Here is a 22,255-nt window from a genome sequence, read left to right on the forward strand (position 1 = left end):
AGCATGATGAAGAATTCCCCAGATCTCAATCCATTGATCATCGGTCAGATGTGCTGGACCAACAAGTTCGATCCATGGGGGCTCCACCTTGCAACCTACAAGGAGTCAACGGATCTGCTGCTAACATCATGGTGCCAGATAACACAGGACACCTTGGAGGGTCCATGCCTCTGCGGGTCGGCGCTGTTTTGGCTGCACGCAGAGGACCAACAGCATATTAGGCAGGTTTTGGCTCATCAGTGTAAAAGAGCTATTGACCAAATCAAAATCAAGTATTTGAGAGAGCTGTGTACTACTGTAAATAGATTATATATATATATATCAGTATCTATTGATTTTAGAGACATATCCATTTGACTAACCAGCCTCCTGCATTACCCACATAATATACTTAGCTTGCCAAATATAGTCAAAGGCAAATAATATGCAGAGCGGGAATTTATCAACATCAATAAGATTAGATCAAAGTTGTCTATATTTGAGTTTCTGAGAATTCATGACATGCTATAGAGTGTCTTCCCTCGAGCTTTCACCCCTTGAGTTGAAATCTTAGAAAGCCACTATAGTATGGTATACATTTCATATGATTTGAAGCTCCATTAGAATGCTAAATAAGAATCCTAGAATATGTATTACATTTAAATCTTAAACAATTATTACATTAAAACATTATTTCATCATTAAGTAGTAAATAAAATGATTTTTGAAGATTATTGGAGTAGGTTTTACAAGAAAATACAATTTCAGTTTTTCAACTTTCACGTAAAAATTCACATTTAAGTCAATGAGCCCTATCATTCACCCGGCGCAATGCGACGCCAGTGTTTTTTGCTAGTTTCAGCCCAACACAGGTATCATTTTCACGTCCTGCGCCACGATGTTTAAATAGCAAATGCTCACGCGCCCATCTGTTCGATCATGGGCGTGCTGGTCTGAAAACGAGGTGTGTTCAGGCTCATTGTTGGCGCGTTGCTATTTTGAGGAACTGAAAACGACTGCACCATTGACCATCTGCCGCGCCGACCCTTTTTTCCATTGTTAAACTAGCAAAAGTGGATTCGGACCTGCGCCAAGTGCACCTGCGCCATGCGCTTCAGACCATACGTTCATTAAAATAGGGCCCAATGTGTTACTTGCCATTTATTTGTAATTGTTTGTGAAATTTACCAGCAATATCTGAGAGCAAATTGTTTCTACAACAACTTTTTCTGTGTATATTAATTGTTTGTCTTTTATTTATTTTGTAAAAAAAGATTATATTCTGTGATTTTAGATGAAAAGTAAAGGCAATTAATTTGGAGCCAGTGAGAAAGTGTGAGTGCTAAAAAATAAGTAAAAATTATCACAACATAGCAATCCAAGCGGGAATGCTGGGACTAAGATAAATAGAGCTCTGCACTATTCAGCACTGTTATTTATAGACTGATTACAGTTGCTGAATAGATGGAAGACAAAACCCAACATTGCTTTTATATAGTAGAACTCGTTTAAAATAGAAACAATATATTGACTAGGCTGAGTTCTGATGCAGTAGAGTCGGACTTGTGAGAATATCGGTAATTACACATGCCCTTTAAGACTCTGAATCTTAAGTACTTTACAAAGAGAAGAAAATCCATCCAAAGCAGAGGTAATGAAAACAAGCAAGCGACAAAATATGGGGTTAATAGATTAATTTAATTTATGGAGATTATAAACATATTTTTGTACAATTTTAAAATGATTTCAAATGAAAATAATTAATATTTATAATAATTTTATGATATAGGCTGGCACGAAATAGTACCCTTTTAATATCCATCTATTTATGAAGTACAATATTTAATGCAGGTTTTAAAAAAATTGGCAAAAACTAAACGGAAGAAATAACTGGATTTTAACAATAACTGTGATATCTTTTGTGTGTGTGTGTGTGTGTGTGTGTGTGTGTGTGTGTGTGTGTGTGTGTGTGTGTGAATATTAAGCCCATTTCTCTGCCATATTCTCATTACTGAAATATCGCTGGCATATCATTTTAATCGTAATTGTATGGACAGGATGTGTTTCATTACATTCATAATTAGATCTCTTTCTACATTACACTAGTTATGTATGGAAAGTGCTTAATTGTAATGAAAAGTCACATTAATAATATTTTAAAAAATGAATCTAAATGTGCTATATTTTCTTCATGTAAAATATAATTTCTTGTTTTTTTCTTATTACTTTGGGGTGAAACATAATCTGTATGTTTTTTCAGTAATTTCACTTGTATAAATTACCAGATGATTTGTGTGTGTGTGTGTGTGTGTGTGTGTGTGGACTGGTAATCATCACGTTATGGGGACAAAATGTCCCCACAAAGATAGCAATATCCGAAATCCTCATCCTTGTGGGGACATTTTTAGGTCCCCATGAGGAAAACATCTTATAAATCAGACTAAGTGATGTTTTTTGAAAATGTAAAATTGCAGAATGTCTCCTGTGAGGGTTAGGTTTAGGGGCAGGGGCAGTGTAGGGGGATAGGATATACGGTATGTACGGTATAAAAACCATTACGCCTATGGAAAGTCCCCATAAAAGATGAAAACACTACAATCCTTGTCCTTGTGGGGACAATTCCCAATGAGGAAACTTATGAATCATACTAGTGATGTTTGTTGAAAATGTAAAATTGCAACAGTTTTCTGTGATGGGTAGGTTAATGGGTAGCTTTAGGGGATAAAATATATACAGTACAGTTTGTACAGTATCCAATTATATATAAACTCATTATGTCAATTGAATGTCCCTAAAACATGAAAACCCAACATTTGTGTATGTGTGTTATCAATATGTTGGCATTTGTATGTCTCTAAAGTTACAAGGTTTGCATTTTACAGGCTCTCCATATGTTAATATCGTGAATATCAAAAATATAAATTATATAAAACTGTGCATGTACACCTTAAATAAGATTACCTTCAGAAACTAATGAGATCACATAGTTACAAAGAAAGAAAGATATGTTTTGCAGCAACAAGGGAGAACGGACCCTGATGTATTTACAAATTTGGCTTGAGGTTTCTAAAAAACTTTTCATGTCTTTTTATTTCATTTGTCGTTTGAGGTCAAAACCCGCTACAATCAATTTAAGCCGGATAATGAAACATCTTATCAATCCAGCATAATGCCCCGAGGTGCAACAACATCTCCGTTTAATCAGCCAGCACCTGCGTTAAGAAAGACAGGTCATGTTGTATCCTGTTTATGTTTTGACAGTTTTTAGAGCGAGATAAATAATTATTCCCATCTGGCTTTCTTTTACAAGCACAAACCCACACATATATTGGATTATGCTACTGTCAGACACAACTAAATCACACCGTTTTATCACTATTTTAGTTGGCTTCAGGTAAAAACCCAGTGTCTGCGTTAGCTTCATGCCTGTGTGAGCTCAAGAAACATCTTCTCTAAAAGGCTGTTCTAAGTGCAAAGAGAGTCTGACAGCACGCTTCATTTACTTCTTAATACTTACAGGAAGCAATATAGCTCTAAATTGAAACGATGACAGATGATCCACTCTTGTGGAATCTTGTGCATAGCTTTATCGTTTTAATTGCTTTGCTTTTTTTGGCGGATGCGATGATACTTTTAAAAGCAAATTTAATAACCATTGCACCAGCGGATATACTCTGCACCAGCAACTGTACGCCATTTTCCTAATTAAAAAAGTGGTGATTAATGTATAAACAGAAAAAGTTGCATGCTCAGATATGTTGCAAGCTTAAGGTGTGCTATTAAATGATAATATGCATCTTGGAATAATAATGTGCATGTGCGTTCATGCAAGACAGTAATTAAACACAGCTGCATGCTAAACATTTGACATGCTCATTTGAAAATTTAGAGCAAGTATTCCTGATATACACAGGCAAATTCATTTAATGAGTTTATAATAGAAAAAGAGGACAAACGGTAGATAATGCAAATGACACATTATATGCATTTTTTTTTTCAGATGCAGTGTGTCAAGTTTTTTAATGTGTGGTTGGGAAAAGGTCATATGGGGGGTAATGCATTACAAGTAAAGCAAGTTATGTAATCAGATTACTTTTTCAAGTAACAAGTAAAGTAACGCATTACTTTTAAATTTGCAAAACAATATCTGTTACTTTTTCAAGCAAGTAACGCAAGTTACTTTGTTTTCCCATTTATTGACTCCTAATCTCTCCTGTCCCCATGTTGAAAGAAATCACGAGTAAAGGTGCAGAGGCGTTGTGTGCGCTGTTTAAACAGGATGGTTATTGTAGTAAGGTAGACTAATGTGATCTTACTTGCACAAAAACAGATTCTGTATGCATCAAATGAATAAAAACTGTGAAACACAAGATCAGAATATTATCCAAACTTGCAATAATTAAATGTAAAACAATACAAATATACTTTCCCCCGGTTTCACAGACAAGGCTTAAACCTAGTTCCAGAATAAAGTGCATGTTTGAGCTGTTTTAACTGAAAGCAACTTGCACTGACTTATCTTAAAATAATGTCAGTGCTATTGTTTTGTCTCAAGATGCACACCAGTCATGTATTATTATTTTTTTTCTAAGGCACGTTTTTAAAATCTACTTAAATGTCCTAATTGAACTAAGGTCAAGTCGTGGATTAGTCTAAACCCTGTCTCTGAAACCAGACCTTTATGTATTTAATCTCACTTTATTAAACAGTGTCTTTGCTGATGACATTTAATGATCCAATTCAATCATACCAATAAACAAAAATGTCATCACATTTGTCTTTCATTTTTTTTGTTTCCTATTTTTCTGAAATCCAGAATGGTAGCACAGCTGAAATGCTCTACTGTACAAGCATGAATGTGAATTTCTTTCAGCTTGAGGCTTATTCATTTGACTTTTGCTGTGAAGGGGCCTTTGTATTTGCCAAAAATATTACTTTTGGGTTTTTTATTACAACAAAAAAATACAAGAAAGACTAGCCCAGGTGACAAAAAGTAATGCAAAAGTAACATAACACTAGTCTAGAAAACTAGACGCACCCTAGCGGCAACAAATCTAATTTGCAGCCAGGATAGTCTAGCATCTCTCCAATGGCTTGTGAGCTGGAAAAACCAAACTCTGGTCAGGCCAATCACATCGTGTATAGAGTCGTGGGCGGGTTTAACATAATGACGGCAGAGTTGCAGCGGTTTCGCATGCCACTCATAAACAAAGAAGCTGGCGAACAGCGCGACTATGGAAGACTTGGAGTTAAGCTTTTCTTTGAGAAAAGAACGGCACTGAAGTCATTCTTAAGAAAGGAAGATGTGTTCAGAGTTTTGCTGACCAGATACAATGAAAGTTTAATCTATCAACTATCTCCGCTTCACCTTTTTCGTTACTCTGGTTGGTTGTTGCGCTATCCTATTGCGTGCAGAGGGAATTTGAAAGACAACTGTTTATCCCGCCCCTCGGATTGAGCCCTGCCAATGGTGAGTTCCCAGACCCAACATCTTGATGTGGGTCTGGCTTGTCAGGCTAACATAACACATTACTTTCCACAAAGTAATGCTGTTATGTATTTACTTTTTTAGGGAGTAATGCAATGTTGTAATGCATTACTTTTAAAAGTAACTTTCCCCAACACAGATTACATATACATCTATCAGGCATAACATTATTATACCCTAATATTGTGTTGGTCCCCCTTTTGCTGCCAAAACAACCCTGACCAGTGTTTTTTTTGTTTACACTATTTAAAACACGCAGCGTAGGCTATTCGTTCAGCTGCATTTCCTTTCCCTGCTCTCCCTCCGTCTCTCTGTCACTCACGCGCATCTCTCGCTAAACCTAAACCAAACCTGCTTTTGATATTTTTGTAAATATTTGATATACATTTTTTTTTACGTTTTTTCAATACGAAATTGGCGCTAATGTGGCATAACAGTTAAAGCCAGAGGCGTTGAAAAACAGAGTTGCGACATGCTCTCATCTTCCCGGTGGCGCGCGCGGTCACGTGGTTCACGGAGCTCTCAATAGTTCCAAACAAACCAGCGCTGTCAATACATTTGAATCAGCTTCACTATACAGGTATTTGCAGCATTTTTTGGTAAACAGTACAGCATAGTGTGCATTGTACGTCAACCATATTTACAGTATAATTTTATTATGGAGAGTGATGGAGATGCAACGTTGTTAACATTCTTTTTATTGTATTTAGCCCTCGGGTATTCCTTACTATTTGGTCACTCATACTCATTGGTGGTCAAATCTGACCAAACACCTTAACTAGTTTTCAATTAAATAAATGTTCTATATTTTAGTTTAATAATATTTATTGAATATTTTGAGGAGATCTTTTGGTACTAAATATGCCTACTATTTGTGCAATAATTATGGTCCATTAATGACCATTTAATGAATTAAAATATTTTTCTTCTAATATTTTTCTTATTTATATTACAATTAGTGTAGTACCGGTAATCAAGGTTAAAATAGAGAATTCCAATGCAAAGAGGCAAATTAGAGTAATTTTGTGGCTGGAAAAATAATACATTTCATTTGTAATGCCATCGTTTACCCACTAGTGTCCTGTATGGCTCTTTAATAAATATACATGTATCTAGTTGCTCAAAAAAGTGTTGCAGATCATAACTGCTTACTTATTTTTCCATTTGCATTTGAATTCATATTTAGACATGATCAAACACTAGATTTATTTAAATGTGAAATTTTAAAACGTTAATAACTTGCATCCAAATATTTGTAATGATACTTATATAAGCACACACAAGTGAATATTTATGAATGCAAGCAAATATAATTTAACCCAAGAAAAGTTTAAAATAGTGCAAAAAAGGCATACTTAAATAAGAAACTTATTTTTTCTTTTATGTAAAGTAGGCTATATACATATGAACGGATATTGAATCAGGATCATTCGATCGATATTTGTTCCAATCACCAACCCCAAATACACCACCCAACCCCCGCCCGCCCGTCAGCCACCACAAATTGGTTTCTAATCTGTAGGACCCCTGAAGGTGTGCTGTGATATCTGGCACCAAGATGTTAGCAGCAGATCTTTTAAGTCCAGTAAGTTGTGAGGTGGGGCCTTCATGGATCGGACTTGTTTGTTCAGCACATCCCACAAATGCTCGATTGGATTGAGATCTGGGGAATTTGGAGGCCAAGTCAACATCTCAAACTTGTGCTCCTCAAACTATTTCTGAACCATTTTTGGTTTGTGGCAGGGCACATTATCTTGCTGAAAGAAGCCAGGGAATACCGTTTCCATGAAAGGGTGTACATGGTCTGCAACAATGCTTAGGTAGGTGGTACGTGTCAAAGTGACATCCACATGGATGGCAGGACCCAAGGTTACCCAGCAGAACATTGCTCAAAGCATCACTCTGCCTCCGCCGGCTTGCCTTCTTCCCATAGTGCATTCTGGTGTCATGTGTTCCTCAGGTAAGCGGCGCACACGCACCTGGCCATCCACGTGATGTAAAAGAAAACATGATTCTCAGACCAGGCCACCTTCTTCCATTGCTCCGTGCACTGTTGGCACTTTTGGTGGTGGACAGGGGTCAGCATGGGCACCCTGACTGATCTGCGGCTATGCAGCCCCATACGCAACAAACTGTGATGCACTGTGTATTCTGAAACCTTTCTATCAGAACCAGCATTAACCCTTTGAGCAATTTGAGCTACAGTAGCTCGTCTGTTTGATCAGACCACACGGGCCAGACTTAGCTCCCAATGTGCATCAATGAGCCTTGACCCTGTCGCCAGTTCACCACTGTTCCTTCCTTGGACCACTTTTGATAGATACTGACCACTGCAGACCGAGAACACCCCACAACAGCTGCAGTTTAGGAATCTCTGACCCCATCTAACCATCACAATCTGGCCCTTGTCAAACTTGCTCAAATCCTTCCGCTTGCCCATTTTTCCTGCTTCTAACCCATCAACTTTGAGGACAAAATTTGCTGTCTAACATATCTAAAGATAATCAGTGTTATTCAATTCACCTGTTACCAGGTCATTATGTTATGCCTGATTGGTGAATAATATATATGGTTTGTTTAAAAAGAAGGATCTTATGCTCACCAAAGCTGGATCGAAAATACAGTGAAAACAGTATTATTATGAAATATTAAAATCTTAAATAACTATATTTTATTTAAATATATTTTTAAATGTAATTTATTCCTTTTAGTAGTTTTGCTGCTTAATATAGATTTTTTTTATTATTATTTTATAAATAGAAAGTCAATAAGAACAGCATTTATTTTGAAACAGAAATCTTTTGTAATGTATCTTTACTGTGACTTTTAATCAAATGAATGCATCCCTGCTAAATGAAAGTATTCATTTTGGGTTTAATGCTTACTGCTCCAAGTCAAAAGAGCACACATCTCTATGATAATTTAGTAGATATAGTTCGGTTCCTTTCCTTTTTCTGGCCATTTAAAGGTAAACATGTCAAAGTCTGATCTCTTAGAAAAGAAATAGCTCAACTCTTCTCAACAAGCCATGGCATAAACGAGTTATCTGTGCACTATTCACCATGGCATAAGGTTTAGGCAATGATTCACAAAGATCATCCTAAAAAGTGCTCAGATGAAGGATCATCCTGTGAGCAGTTGGCCATTAGGAGCTGTCCACAGACCGGGTGCTGAAACAGCCCCTGAAACAATAGAACACACAGTACTTGTCTTACAAGAAGCGCATCCAGTATATATCCACAATACTGCAATCTAGAGGGAAGCCTACAAGTGATCTAAAAATTTAATTGTGCTGTTCTACACATAATCAGACAACTTTGAAATGCATATTTTAGTATTTACAGCTTGTCATATACACATGATGATTATAATATGTACTATATCCTTTCTGCACTAGACTTGTAGCAATTATGTTAACAGTCAGTGGACTGCAGAAAACCGTGTGCTGCTGTGAATTATTAATAATGCAAATGTTTGGCAGTGCAATAACAATAAAGCACTACAGCATCAAAAGCTTACTGTCAACACCCAAGCAATTTGTATTAAGATTAATGTATGTAGGATTATTTGGCTTCACTAGAAAAGTTTTCATCGGAAACAATATTAGCATATTCTCTGGTTCATGGGCCTTTGCAGCTGCTGGAACAAAATTACACCACTTTACAAAAAGTAAAATATGTGCAATAAAGTATACAGTAGACATTTATATCATTTATTCACCATCATGCCGTTTCAAATATGAATGACTTTCACGGAACACAAAAGGAATTTTTGATAACAAGAACTATAAAAGCAGTCATGTGCGATATTTCAAGTCTTCTTACGTCAAAGAATAATTTTAAACAGCCCTAAACTGAATCAAAATTGCATCCTGATGCTTCAAGTTTCTATGTGCACGAATGGGAATGAGAGATACAGCAGAGAGGAAGATTTTCAGTGAATAAGAAGAAAGGAGAAAAATCAAGCAAGCTTGAAATAAGACTTGATGGTGTGATGATATATAGTGTATGATGGTAGAAATATCAACTGGTAAAGATACTGTATATTTTGCAGTATATCTGCGGCACATAAAAAAAAAAAAATCAGACAAAATGCATCTGCATCTGCGCTATGATAGCCAACTATGTAAACTGTGTCTAATGGGCACTTTAAGCTTTGCTGATAATAATGTAAGGACTTCTGTTGTTTTTATGTATGGTCACAGGTGTTAGAACGTGGCTCATCCAAGCATATGTGTAATGAATTACAGCCTTAAATGTATTGTTTTTAACCATGCATTATATAATGAAGCAGCTGTTTTTGCATGGATGCCAGATTCACTTCTAATATCTACCTCTTATATTTTGTTTAAATCCATAAAAAAAACCCAATACTCATATAAGATAAAGTACAACTGTCACCTATATCTAAACTGTACATTTCAACTGTAGGGTATGTAATTAAATGGATATAAAATTATATTTTCCACCCTTAGTTTGCACCAACATGATGGTAAGTATATTCATTTTGTGGGTGAATTATTTCATTCACAGTAGATGGGTTCATATGCACACAGTCATCAGGCTGAGCTCATTGACGTAACACATTTCTCTTGCTCTATTTCAGTCAATTCTATCATAAAATTAGCACAAAGTGATTATAACTGACACAGGCGCAAACAGAAAAAAAATACACAGAGCTGAAACACTAAGATGTTATGTAGTTCTAGAGAACAGACGTGCAGACCCTTTTTATGCCTGTTCCTTATAAAGACAAAATCTGTCGCCATTGGGACTTGTTAGTGGGTATTACAAACATCATCACTTCATTGTAATTACATTTGAAACACTTTATAACAAGAGTATTTGTGCCTTTGTGTGAAGTAGAAAACATGCCCACTGTATAATCAAGATCCGCTGTTATCCGTGGCGTCCGAAAGATCTGACAGCATTTTGATCCAAAAGCGGTTTTTGATACCGAGCTCAAAGATAAAGTGTTCCACGTTAAATCTTTGATTCTCTTAATACCACAGCAGCCATTATTCCAAACGTCAAGGCTGACTTCATTCAATTAACATTCCTGCCATATCCGTTTCAGCTATTAGGAATAATGAGAAAACATCCCTCAACCCTGCGCATTGCAAAAAAAAAAAGGTAAGTATCCTAAGAAATTGCGTGGTAGGAACTAAGTCAAAAGCTGAATTCAAAATTACATTGATGAAAGTAATTTTTAAGGGTCGGGAAAGGTAGAAATCAATCCTTAAGATACCAAATACATGTCTTTATTCCTCATAAATTGATAATAATAATAACAATAATGCATGGTCTGATTAACCATTCAATGCATGCATTGTGTCCTTTACTTCAAAACAAATCACTCCCAAATTTTACCCCCCAAAAAATTATGAAATATTGCACATCTGTCTAATTCAATAGTAAACAGTGCAGAGGTTAAACATGCTCCCATTTTTCACTAATCAAAAATATCCCTGATATGCGATATGAAGAGATGATGCCTGAGAAAATTCATTTATAGCACACACACTCTAAAACTTCACCCTAGGTCATAAGTCTCATATAGTCATTTACAGTCTTGTGATTTGTCTCACAATGATGTCAAGCATGCAGAGAAATGCCAGAAGCAACAGTTCCACAAGGGATTCAAAGGCAAAATCAGGAATGCATTAATTAAAAAGTACAGACATCAGGAGAATATGATCCGACATACACTGAAAGAGCAATTAGAAGATGAGATTAAACGAGACATTGTTCAAAGGTACGTACTGTGCTTCTGAGGCAGCGCTCCAATATTCGCCATGCTCTTCTGTGAGTTCAGTGCACATGTGTGAGAGTGAATGAATGAATGAGAGAGAGACCTTCCCCTTTCTCTGTGCTGTAATGTTCACACCAATAGTGACGGTGTGGCAACAAGGAGGAAGGGGGTTATGATGTTACAAGATAGAGCAAGCGAGAGAAAGAGAGAGAGAGAGAGAGAGAGAGAGAGAGAGAGAGAGAGAGAGAGAGAGAGAGAGCAGTAGAGATAAGCAGAGAAAGGAAGGTAGAGGGGGGTGAAATAGTATGGCACTGAACAATAAAGCAAGAGCAGATACGCAGAAAAAAAAAAATCAATGCCAGGGTGCTGAGATCAAGAGAAGAGGTTGACATCCAGAGAGAGCGTGAAGGAAAGTGAGAGTTATGAGACTGCAGGAAAAATTGTGTAATCTGAACTATATATATATATATATATATATATATATACACAGTAATCAAAATTAAATGCAATTATTCTTTTTATCAACTGTGTACGTTTACGTAAGACATAACCCCTCCAAAAAGGCATTTAAAAAAAAATTGTATGTGTGTTTAGGCACGTATCCGAAGCCCATTTGCTTACCCGCTCTCCGCTCCGACACGGAAGCACACACACAGAAAGTCGCCTGGGAACAGTGTCTCTATTGCAGCTTAATCCACTTTTAATAACACTATTTAATACCAAACACATCTCGCAGTTTAGCGACAGTAGACAGCTCCCTTTTATAACACTCCCTTATTTGGCTGATTTGGGTGTTGAATTTGGGCTTTTAGAGAGGAACAAGCGCACTGCTGTGACTCTGGACGGAATGCGGCAGCAGCACAATAATCGCTTTACCTGGTTTCATAATCATCAAGTCAAAATCGAAAATCAATTACCGTTAATCGCACAGCCCTAAAGTGTGTCCCAAAGCATAGTATGTTGAAAAGAGTATGCCAAAAGTCCCCAGATAGACAGTCTACTATTTACAGTCGATGTTCGAAGTGTGGATCCATGCACACTCTGCTGAAATTACCGACAGCCCATTGCCATTTTGGATTTGATTACTGGTAAAAACAGCATTATCATTCTACGCAAAAGGGTAGCAAGAATTGCTTGAGTAGTGTAAATCGAGTGACAGCAGTTATAGTTTACAGTGACAGCAGTTATAGTTACCAATAGTTAATTATTCTGCAGAGTGCAGTTATGACATTAGCCTCTTTCACACAGCAATACCGGTAAATTACCGTAAAATTACCAGAATGACTTTATTGGCAAATACACAAATATGCTGAAAGCAATGACGTTCTAGCTTTTTACCTGTAAGAGACCACTCACACATCAGCACCAAAATACTGGTAAATTCTGTGATGTCAGTCATCGGAAATGATCTATAATCCACCCGCATAAGGAGAAGCTCTTTAGTTTCACTATCTGTTCAATTTGTTTACACATAATTTACTGGTATGTTACAACTTCCCTTAGTGGTTATTTGCCTGAACCAATTTACCGGTCTTTTTGAAAAGGTCCTGTCCACACCTTGTTTCTTTTAGCATGTTTCCTATAACAACGACTGACGTTTAAATTTGACATGGTGTGAGAAAGACATAAACCACGCAAAATCTGATCAGCGGTCTGACATGAATGTAGTTCGAAACGGATTCGTAAAAATCGCATTTGATTTACGTAGCCTCTGACAACTTAATCCAGATATCTTAATCAAATCCACAAATTGGTTTGAAGAACCACATTAGCCAGAGATCAGTTATCACGATTAGAAGATCTGGCATCTGTCAAATCATCTCAGCTGTATTAAAGGTCGCATGACATGAACATTTCACTTCATGAGGTTTTTTAACATTAATATGAGCTCCCCTAACCTGTCTATGGTCCCCCAGTGGCTAGAAATGGAGATAGGTGTAAACCAAGCCCTGCCTTTGAGAAAATGAAAGCTCAGATGGGCCAATCTGGAATCTTCCATACATGTCATCATACGGGAAAAGGTTACCTCCCCTTTCTCTGCTTTGCCCGCCCAGAGAATTTGGAGAAAATGGATTCAGTGTATTTTTGACATTTAATTCAGTCGCAATGTCAGCACAGGATTTACAAACAGACTTTTACCATATGGATTCGACAGCACCGCCACAAACCATAAGTAACAGTGTTCATTAATGCCTGATCTGTGATCAGCTTCTCGTAGTAGCATGAAACAATTCTGTTATTTAAATTGTGATTAAACTACAGAGAGTGATCAAAGAGCACTCTCTTTATAATGTTTGAAGCTGTCAATCATACTTTGCGAGTATATCTGCACACTTGCCCAAACTCCCGTTATAATGAATGATGCTGTTATGCTGCATAGCAAAGCTCTTACTGAATTCATATCGATATTGTGTTTGCTGTTAGCTGTGGTGAAAGCATTTTGCAAGACAAATAGCGTTGCAATGACGAGATCACTGCATTCACGCGATAAACAAGACTGTCTGTCTACTTAATGCTCATCATGCTGCTTTCATGTGATGGGAAAAGATCTAAAAATAATGCTATAATTAACACTTTTACAATTTGTTAATCTCGACAACTGTAATAGTAAAAAACATAGTAAAAGTATTCGAGAGTGGTTCCACATGTATTACGTATTTCAAATGCAAAGATGTCAGCCAATCACAACAGTGGGTGTTTACACTGGGTGTTTCACGTCCCTTCAAACAGAGCATTCTAGCCAGAGGGCTAAAATCAGGATAGAAAAATGCCTTTTATTTCTAAATTATGACATTTAATGTTGTAAAAATCATACTAACAATATAAGTACACCTCAGGTAACATAATATTATAAAAAAAATCCACATCATGGGTCCTTTAAGAGAAAGGCGAAGAATGGACCCCAGTTTACACCTTGTGTTTTAATCCATCTCTTTTGTCCACTTTCAACCACTTCTGTCCTGATTTCTTCGAGGGGAGGGTCTATGGGCGGGTAAATGTATGGGCTTTTTCAGATCTTTCAATTCAATGGACAAAATGAGCTCATGCAATTTGAATATGAATGCGACCAAAGACAACGGAAAAACATATGGAGAGCAGCAGCTTTTGTTTCTGCTCCGATAGCTCCAAGACCCCACTAAACGAGGTGAGTACGTGTTAGAAATCAGGAATGGCGAGAGAACATTGTGCTTGGTACATTTTTCATCTTCAAATAAAACTTGGGACTTCAGACGACAAAGTTAAAATCCCGTCTGGCTATCGCTCTTCGCATAATGTTTACGCATTAGGTCAGTAGCAGAGAGTAGGTGGTCTTTTGTGGGTGTTCAAATGCATTCGGCCACATAAAAGCAATATGGTTGAATGTGTTTTCGACTCCCTCTGGAAGTGGGTGAAAGTCTACAAGCGCAAAACGTTTTAGACCCCGTTTACACCTGTATTTAGCATCATTCACATCCGATCGAGCCAGGTGTAAATGTGGCCATAGAGACCATGTCACAAACCTATTAATTCTCAGTGGATAAAATCAAATCTGACCCTACATTCATTTGTATTTGAATATCCTTAATACACTTCAACATTCATCAAAGTCTCAATTTTTGGCTGATTAGTGTTCGTGAATGGCAATATGGATCTTTAAAAATGTAAAAATGCTCTTGAAGTTTCTTCACATCCATGTTATTGATTTCTGGGGTCAATCAAGCCCCAGAGCCTTGATGGTTTTCTAATGAATTTGAATATAAAATGCTCTTTGTGGAACTTAAAAAGCTTCTTTCTGGTTTTAAATTGTAAAACACTTTTTCTTGTTTTGCCTATATGTACTAAATTGCTGGTGCTCATATTGCTTCACCCACAGGAGCAATCTGCTTTTCCTTTAAAGCCATAATTCAACCTCTGCAATAGTGTCCATCAAGGATTTTTGAGTCTATCTTGGCTCTGTTGATATTTTTTGTGACATCCTTATCAGGATAAAAAAAAAAAATGGAAATGCAACAGTGACAGCTAAATAAACATTCAAAGCATCTCATCCCAGAACTCCCAGAAGATTTCCTGCCAGACCAAGAGGCTCAGGAAAGAGTAAAACTGCAGAAAAACTCATTTCCATAGCGACAGCAGAATAAAGAGACCTTGGGGCAATCCCGCGCAAGCTAATGTAGTGATGGTGACCCTAAAGCGGGACACGGATTTGAAATATATTCAGTAGCTTTGTTCCAAAACCTAGTGAGCTGCCTTGCTGTTTTATGCCTAAGGCAGCAATAGAACTGAACCCTCATGATTGACTCACTGAGTCATCGGATCTGATAATAAACCGGTCGACCACAGAAAGAATGAGTCCAGCGCAAATTTCATGTTACATGTACGAATTAAATTATGAAGACTAAGGGCCATATTTACTAAACAGGGCAAATTAGCGTGAGCGTAATTTTAAAAAAATCGCTGATGGGGGTAAAAAGTTGTGTGTGTGATCTACTGATGACACGCAAATGAATGAACACAGACACAGCCGGATCATGACCAACACAATCCACCAAGAGCAGCGCAAATTAGCGCCTGGTTTAATACATGCTTTTTTGGGGGCGTTAAATAATGCTGCAAATATCAGTAAATTGACACGTAAACCGTAAATCACCTTGCATGATTCATTTACTCACCTCCCATAAACTTTCAGCGCTAATTTTTCATTGCGTGTCTTTGGTAAATCCTGACAGTAGTTTTTTTTAAGGCCAAAGGAGTGTTTGTGCTGGTGCAAGCTGTTAGTAAATCTGGCCCTAAGGGTTTGGAGATGCTTTTCTGTGTTATGAGTTGTGCAAGCTATTTTTTCAATTGCTTTCCAAAATCTGTGGGAACAAAATTGCAATATTGCAAAAAATGATGTCATGATGTATTTTTACCATTTAGTTTTAATGTTTTAATAATAATACAAAAATATTTAGAGAAATTTTGCAAAAATATTTAATTTTTATTAATTATACGAGGCATATTTGTTATATGTTAACTATGAAGTGAACATAATCACATAAAAAAAAAATGACATTATCATAACACAGCTTGTTCACTGAGTACTATTAGTATGCCATTCATGGGTTTATCTCCTGTTTACCCGTTTAATATCTTATAATCTATTACAGTGTACAAAACAATCGTCAGTTAAAGCCTTTAATGCATTATAAAGGTATTCGTAATGTACGTTATTAGTGCATGCCATCTTTTCATAAATAATTAAATGCATTATACAATTCACAGATTCCTTGTTACATCTGAAATTCATTGTTTGTTTTAATGCATAATACTTTGTAAAGGAGTATTATAATGTACTATAGCTGTGGTTTCAATTATTCATAAGACTATATAATGCATTATAAGGTTCTTTACAATACTTGTATAATGCATTATACATAAAGACTTTAAGTAAAGTGTTAGCCAATCGTCCTGGCAAGAAAATGAACACACCAACAACATTACAGTACAATTTATACTGAAATCCTCCAATTTCATTTCATTTTTGGCAGCAGCTACATTTCTATGAAGCAAGCGAGAGCGAGTCCGCTCTTGATACGAGAAACATGAAAGACATGCAGGCTTCAGATACCCGGATGGGCAGTATTTTATTTAGATTTGCTATTGACAAAGATTGTTATCGGGGAATAACACACCTCAGAATGTCACGACTGACCAATCAGAGTCAAGTATTTCAAAGAACCGGGTAATAAGGGTAAATAAATAAGGGTAAACGCATAAAAAAATTATAAATACACCACACACAAATTAAGGTTAAATGATACACTCTTAAAGGTAGGGTAGGTACATTTTCAGAGAGGCTAGCAATAGCGAGCTAACTTTGAAGGCATTAGATCCCACCCTATCTTCAGAGCGTCTCCAAAGCCACGCCTCCTCCAAAACACATGAACATGTACAGCAGGGAGCAAACAAAAGTGTCACGAGAGACCCGTAAAACTACCTCATGTCTCAAAGCACAATATGAATGATAAAATAACCTAAAGAGCAGTGACCTGTACCACCGGACTGCTGCAGATCCATTTCGACGTTGATAGTAATGCCTTTGAAATAGATAAATTCGAGTCACGAACCGCTCCGAGTATAACGTCACAGGTTTCCATCTCTTACAAATGACAGTAGTTATGGAGTGAATGCTGTTTCAGTTGCAGTGCTAGGTGACTGACGTCTGTCTAACTGCATAGCATGAAACGCGCTGATGACGTGTGATATCTACACAAGCAGTGTGAGCAGAGGTATGAAAATACATACGCTGACAGGCAGGTAGGACATTGTATCGGACCGAATGCAATGATTGGACGGAAATATTATTGTCCACCGCCTTCCACAGACGAGATATAAACATATACATATATTTAGACCACTTAACTTAAGTTGAGTGATTGCTATCAGGAACTGAAGAGACTTTCAACCAGCATAACAAAAAAAATTCTGGAACAAATCACCTACCCTGCCTTTAGTTAAATATTTTATATCAGTTTTTAAATTATTAATAATCTCTCACTTTATCATCCTTTGTCTTCACTGAGGTAATAACAGTGTTTTCTGGGTTGGACAAAATAAGTATTTTGAAACGCAGCATAATTTAGCCTTCACATCAAAAGCATGTCAGCGATGCCTTGAAACGCAGCCTAGCTAGTTCTGGAACCAAGTCATTGACTTATCTTCTATTATAGCACAAGGCTGAGGAATTCTTGATTATGATTAGTAGAGAAATGTCATGCAATTATTTCCCAGTAAACGCACAGCTATGAAGTAGTTCTAGGTCTGTCGACCACATTGATGTTCCATATCACTTTGCCAAATTATTTCAGTTATTTCCAGCAGTGCTTAATTTGCAATTAAGTAATTAAAAGGCGCTGTGACCCATACAATGACGTCACTAAACGGTGATGGCACAACTATAAGAGCATCATTCACAAGTTTCTGTATATGGCTACGTTGAGATCAATTATCATTCAGCTGATCAGTGGTTCTCTCCCTCACTGACGACGTCTTTGACTCTTCCATTACATCGATTTCTGACAGATCAAACTCCCGTTGCTCATGTCTCTGCTATCCTGATTAGTATTATCAGAATTGTCTAGGGGTGCAGTACAATCTTCTCAGGATCTCTTTTGATCAGAAACACCATTAGGTTACTCACGGATATGAAAAATCTAAAAATGCTTGACTGTCTTTGTGACATTTTGCTGATATTAACGATATTAACATTTGTCAGGTATATACTCTCTCAGAATGTTCCACTGCTCACTGTGAGCAAAACATTAAGCAGTAAGCACCAATCAATGATGTGATTTTAAACGTTTGAACTGATTGGTCAAAAACATAGCAAAATATAAGCTCCATAAACCTGTCGTTTGTCTAACTTTTTTTTTTTTAATATTACTACCTGTTTCAGAACATTCAAAAATAACATTCCCATAATGTTTGCAGAATTTGTTGAATATTCATAGCCTGGATGCCAGCCGAATTTAGCCCCGCCCACAAAATTTTTTGCTCGGGCAATTCGGTCTGGACTCGCTCCATTGAGGAGTAATTATGCCCGAACAGAAACTGTTCGGACCAATGAAATTGTCAGGGCGGGCTTTAGACGATGATGGACAGATGATCAACAGTAACGTAATCATCCACGTCATCGAAGGCTCTTGGGTTGAATTTGCTCTTATCCTAAACGGAGAACTTGTTCGTATATGCATTCACCTTCACTAGTTCTCTCAGAAACGATGATCGTGTTGGTAAGTACTCTGTGTATCCTTAAATTATTTTATTACTGGCAAAGATCGTTTACACTCATCTTTTTCTTGTAACGTTACTTAATCCAGCGTGCGTGCAGACAGGGTTGCCAAGTGTTTTTGCAATGTCGCGCACAATTGCTATTCAAAACTATAGCCCAAAACAATAACTTTCCGGGGGGGTTCTCCGGAAAAAAATGGCGTTTGGTTGGCAAAATATGTTATTTTGGCAAGGTTGCCTGCTAAAATTCGCATTCCTGGGTTTATATAATCACATAATTGGGGTCGCTTCAACCCGCGGACATGGAGAAAAACACGGACTTGGCAACACAGTGCAGTTGAGTTCTGTTGACATTTGACAACTAACGTTACGCGTCGCTCCGTTGCTCTGATTGGTTGTGGGTCTATCCAATTGAGGTCTTTCCTGGCTCGGTTGAAACACGCCCCATAATCAAAGCTCAATGGAGCGGTACCAGACTCATATTCTGACTAGAATTGAGTATGGCCACGCCAGGCTAGAATATTCATATAACCAAATAAAATAAAAAAATTTAAACAACGTTCTTAGAACATATTTTTATTAGCTGGGTTTAAAGGGATAGTTGACCCAAAAATGAAAATTCTGTCATTAATTACTCACCCTCATGTTCCAAACTCGTAAGACCTTCGTTCATCTTCGGAACACAAATTAAGACATTTTTGATGAAATCCGAGAGCTCTCTGACCCCTCCATAGACAGCAATTTAATTACCAACTTCAAGGCCCAGAAAGGTAGTAAAGACATCATTAAAATAGTCCATGTGACTCCAGTGGTTCAACCTTAATGTTATGAAGCACGAGAATACTTTTTGTGCACAAAAAACCAAACAAAAATAACGACTTGACGTCATTGGCTAGCTCCTGTGTCAACATCACATGGACACTTCATGATACTCACGTGAACAGCATCTGACATTGAACTTGGAAGTGCTACCTTATGGTAAGAACATAAACTGCATAGGAGACTCGCACAGACGAGAATAAATTTTTGAATAGTCATTATTTCTGAAATAATTTTGTGCACAAAAAGTATTCTCGTCACTTCATAAAATTAAGGTTGAACCACTGTAGTCACATGGACTATTTTAACGATTTTTTACTACCTTTCTGGGCCTTGAAAGAGGTAATTAAATTGCTGTTTATGGAGGGGTCAGAGAGCTCTCGGATTTCATCGAAAATATCTTAATTTATGTTCTGAAGATGAATAAAGGTCTTACGGGTTTGGGACGACATGAGGGTGAGTAATAAATGACAGAATTATAACTTTTGGGTGAACAAACCCTTCTGAACAATGTCTTGATGTGTAGTAACCGTGGTATAAGCAGAACAATTGACTCCAGTCCATTGAATTATTAAAAAATAATGCACACCTGATGTGCAACTCTGCTTTGCACGCATTACCACCTCGGGTGTGTATTGTTTTTCAATAATTCAACAGCCCGTCGTTAATTATTCCTTACTTAATACTTCAGTAGAATAAAATATACATAGACCTATATTTACAATCTGCATTTTTGAATCATGAATAAATTGTTTCACTGAGATGGTCGCAGAGCATTCTGGGATTGACTTATCTGTGAAAAACACATGCAATGCTGCCTTAGAATGTGACCAAAACTCTTTCAGGAGCATGTCCATGATGCCTATCAGTGAAGATTGAAGACTGACATCTGGCTAGACAGCTTAGTATGTTTTAAAAACAGAGTGCCTTCACCTTCTGTGAGGTGAGGAAAACAATCCATCTGGGAAAATATCACAATGACATGGTGGACGTTTTGAAAACCACGACAAGGAAGTCCTGGAACAGCAGGAACAACAGGAGGATTGTACCATAGAGAAAGGAAATAAGAACGCTAAATTCTATTCTCTTCTGTTCTATTGGTTTTAGTAGTCCCCGGATAGCTATATTCTACAAGAAAGCATCCCTCTCCTCGACCACTGGGCTGAAGGGATGTGCCCATCCCTCAGGACCGATTTAGAATTGCAGAGTATGAGGGTTGCCGCCACTGAACTTCCCTGCGCCTTGAGTTTTTCCACTGACATCTCTAGGGATCACCATGAAGACTGCTCTCAATACATGTCATTACTTTCCGGCCCCATTATGCTTCTGCAAGCACCCAGCAGTCGCTATCTGTGCGTTTTATCTCTACACACTTTTGAATTCAGTGGAAAGCAAGGTCAGATCCTGCAGCATGCTGGTAATTGCATGGTGAAAACACACAGAACAGGACACACATGCAGCAGACAAGTATCCCCCTGAATTGTGAATGAAGAAGCCATAGGCTGTTTTCCCAAGTTCCTCATTGCCACCATTCATTCAGTATTCATGTATTCGGACAGATTCGCCTTGATCTCGATCGTGTCGGCAGACAGCACGAATCAAATATTCATCTTTCATTTTAAATGAGCCGTTATGAATTTGGATGGATGAGATTTTGGGTCAAAGCTGCTATGTTGTTGTTGATCTAATAGGTGAGATGAGATATTGCAATAAAATAGAGAGGAATAAAAAAGAGAGCAACACAATGAGAAATGGGGCAGTCAAATGATAAAAGTGTTGCACTCATGCATTCACATAATAGAATTTAATACGGGAGCGTGACTGCGGAACACCGAAAACTGCAATTGTCCAAATGCATGAAATTAATTTGTGCATGCATCATAAAACTAGATTTTTACATTTTCTTAAGGAAATGGAGTGGTGATGTCCGTACAAAAGTTTTCATCACAATGCTCGGATATTGATAGGATATGTTCATGTTTATTAATGTGAAGCTGCTCTGAAACAATCTGTTTTGTAAAAAGCACTACGTAAATATTTGTAAGTTGACTTGGCATAGCAATATACAGATAACGAAATTTGTAATTTACACGGTCAATAAATTTGGTAAAAATCAGTCTCCAAATGCGTTTTCAATTATCTGATAACAATGAGTCTTAGGTGCATCTGATTATGATCTGTTCATTAAAAAAGCATGTGCGGGTGTAAAAGGGGCTTTGAAATGCGGCACAGTTATGCTGTTTACCTTTTGCATCATCCTTTGCATTGGGAGCATTGCTATAGCTATGTATCTCTATGGTGTTTTGAGTGGTTACTTACTTGGCCAAGTAAAAACCTTTTCTTTTCTTTTTTTCAATGAACTATATTTTATTTCGATAATGTTTTTTATTTAATATTTTGTATTTTTATGGTACTAAATTATATTCATGCTGTATCTTTTTGAGCATAGACTTAAAGTTGCACTGTGTA

The 22,255-nt window shown here is 37.2% G+C and overlaps 1 protein-coding gene across 2 annotated transcripts in view; it reads right to left on the bottom strand.

Annotated features, from left to right (window-relative positions):
- plch2a (phospholipase C, eta 2a) overlaps positions 1-22,255 on the bottom strand; it is a 187,906-nt gene that overhangs the window by 128,404 nt on the left and 37,247 nt on the right. Inside the window, exon 1 of one of the 2 annotated variants that reach the window (XM_079828249.1) lies at positions 11,230-11,363. The exons of the other annotated variant lie outside the window; for it this stretch is intronic. Coding sequence (XP_079684375.1) covers positions 11,230-11,263 — 34 coding nt within the window. The 5' untranslated portion in view covers positions 11,264-11,363. Of the gene's footprint in view, positions 1-11,229; positions 11,364-22,255 lie in introns of those variants that run through there. 2 annotated transcript variants of the gene reach the window in all.

Source organism: Gobio gobio, assembly GCF_949357685.1.
Source record: "Gobio gobio genome assembly, chromosome: 10".
Classification (NCBI taxonomy): Eukaryota; Metazoa; Chordata; class Actinopteri; order Cypriniformes; family Gobionidae; genus Gobio; species Gobio gobio.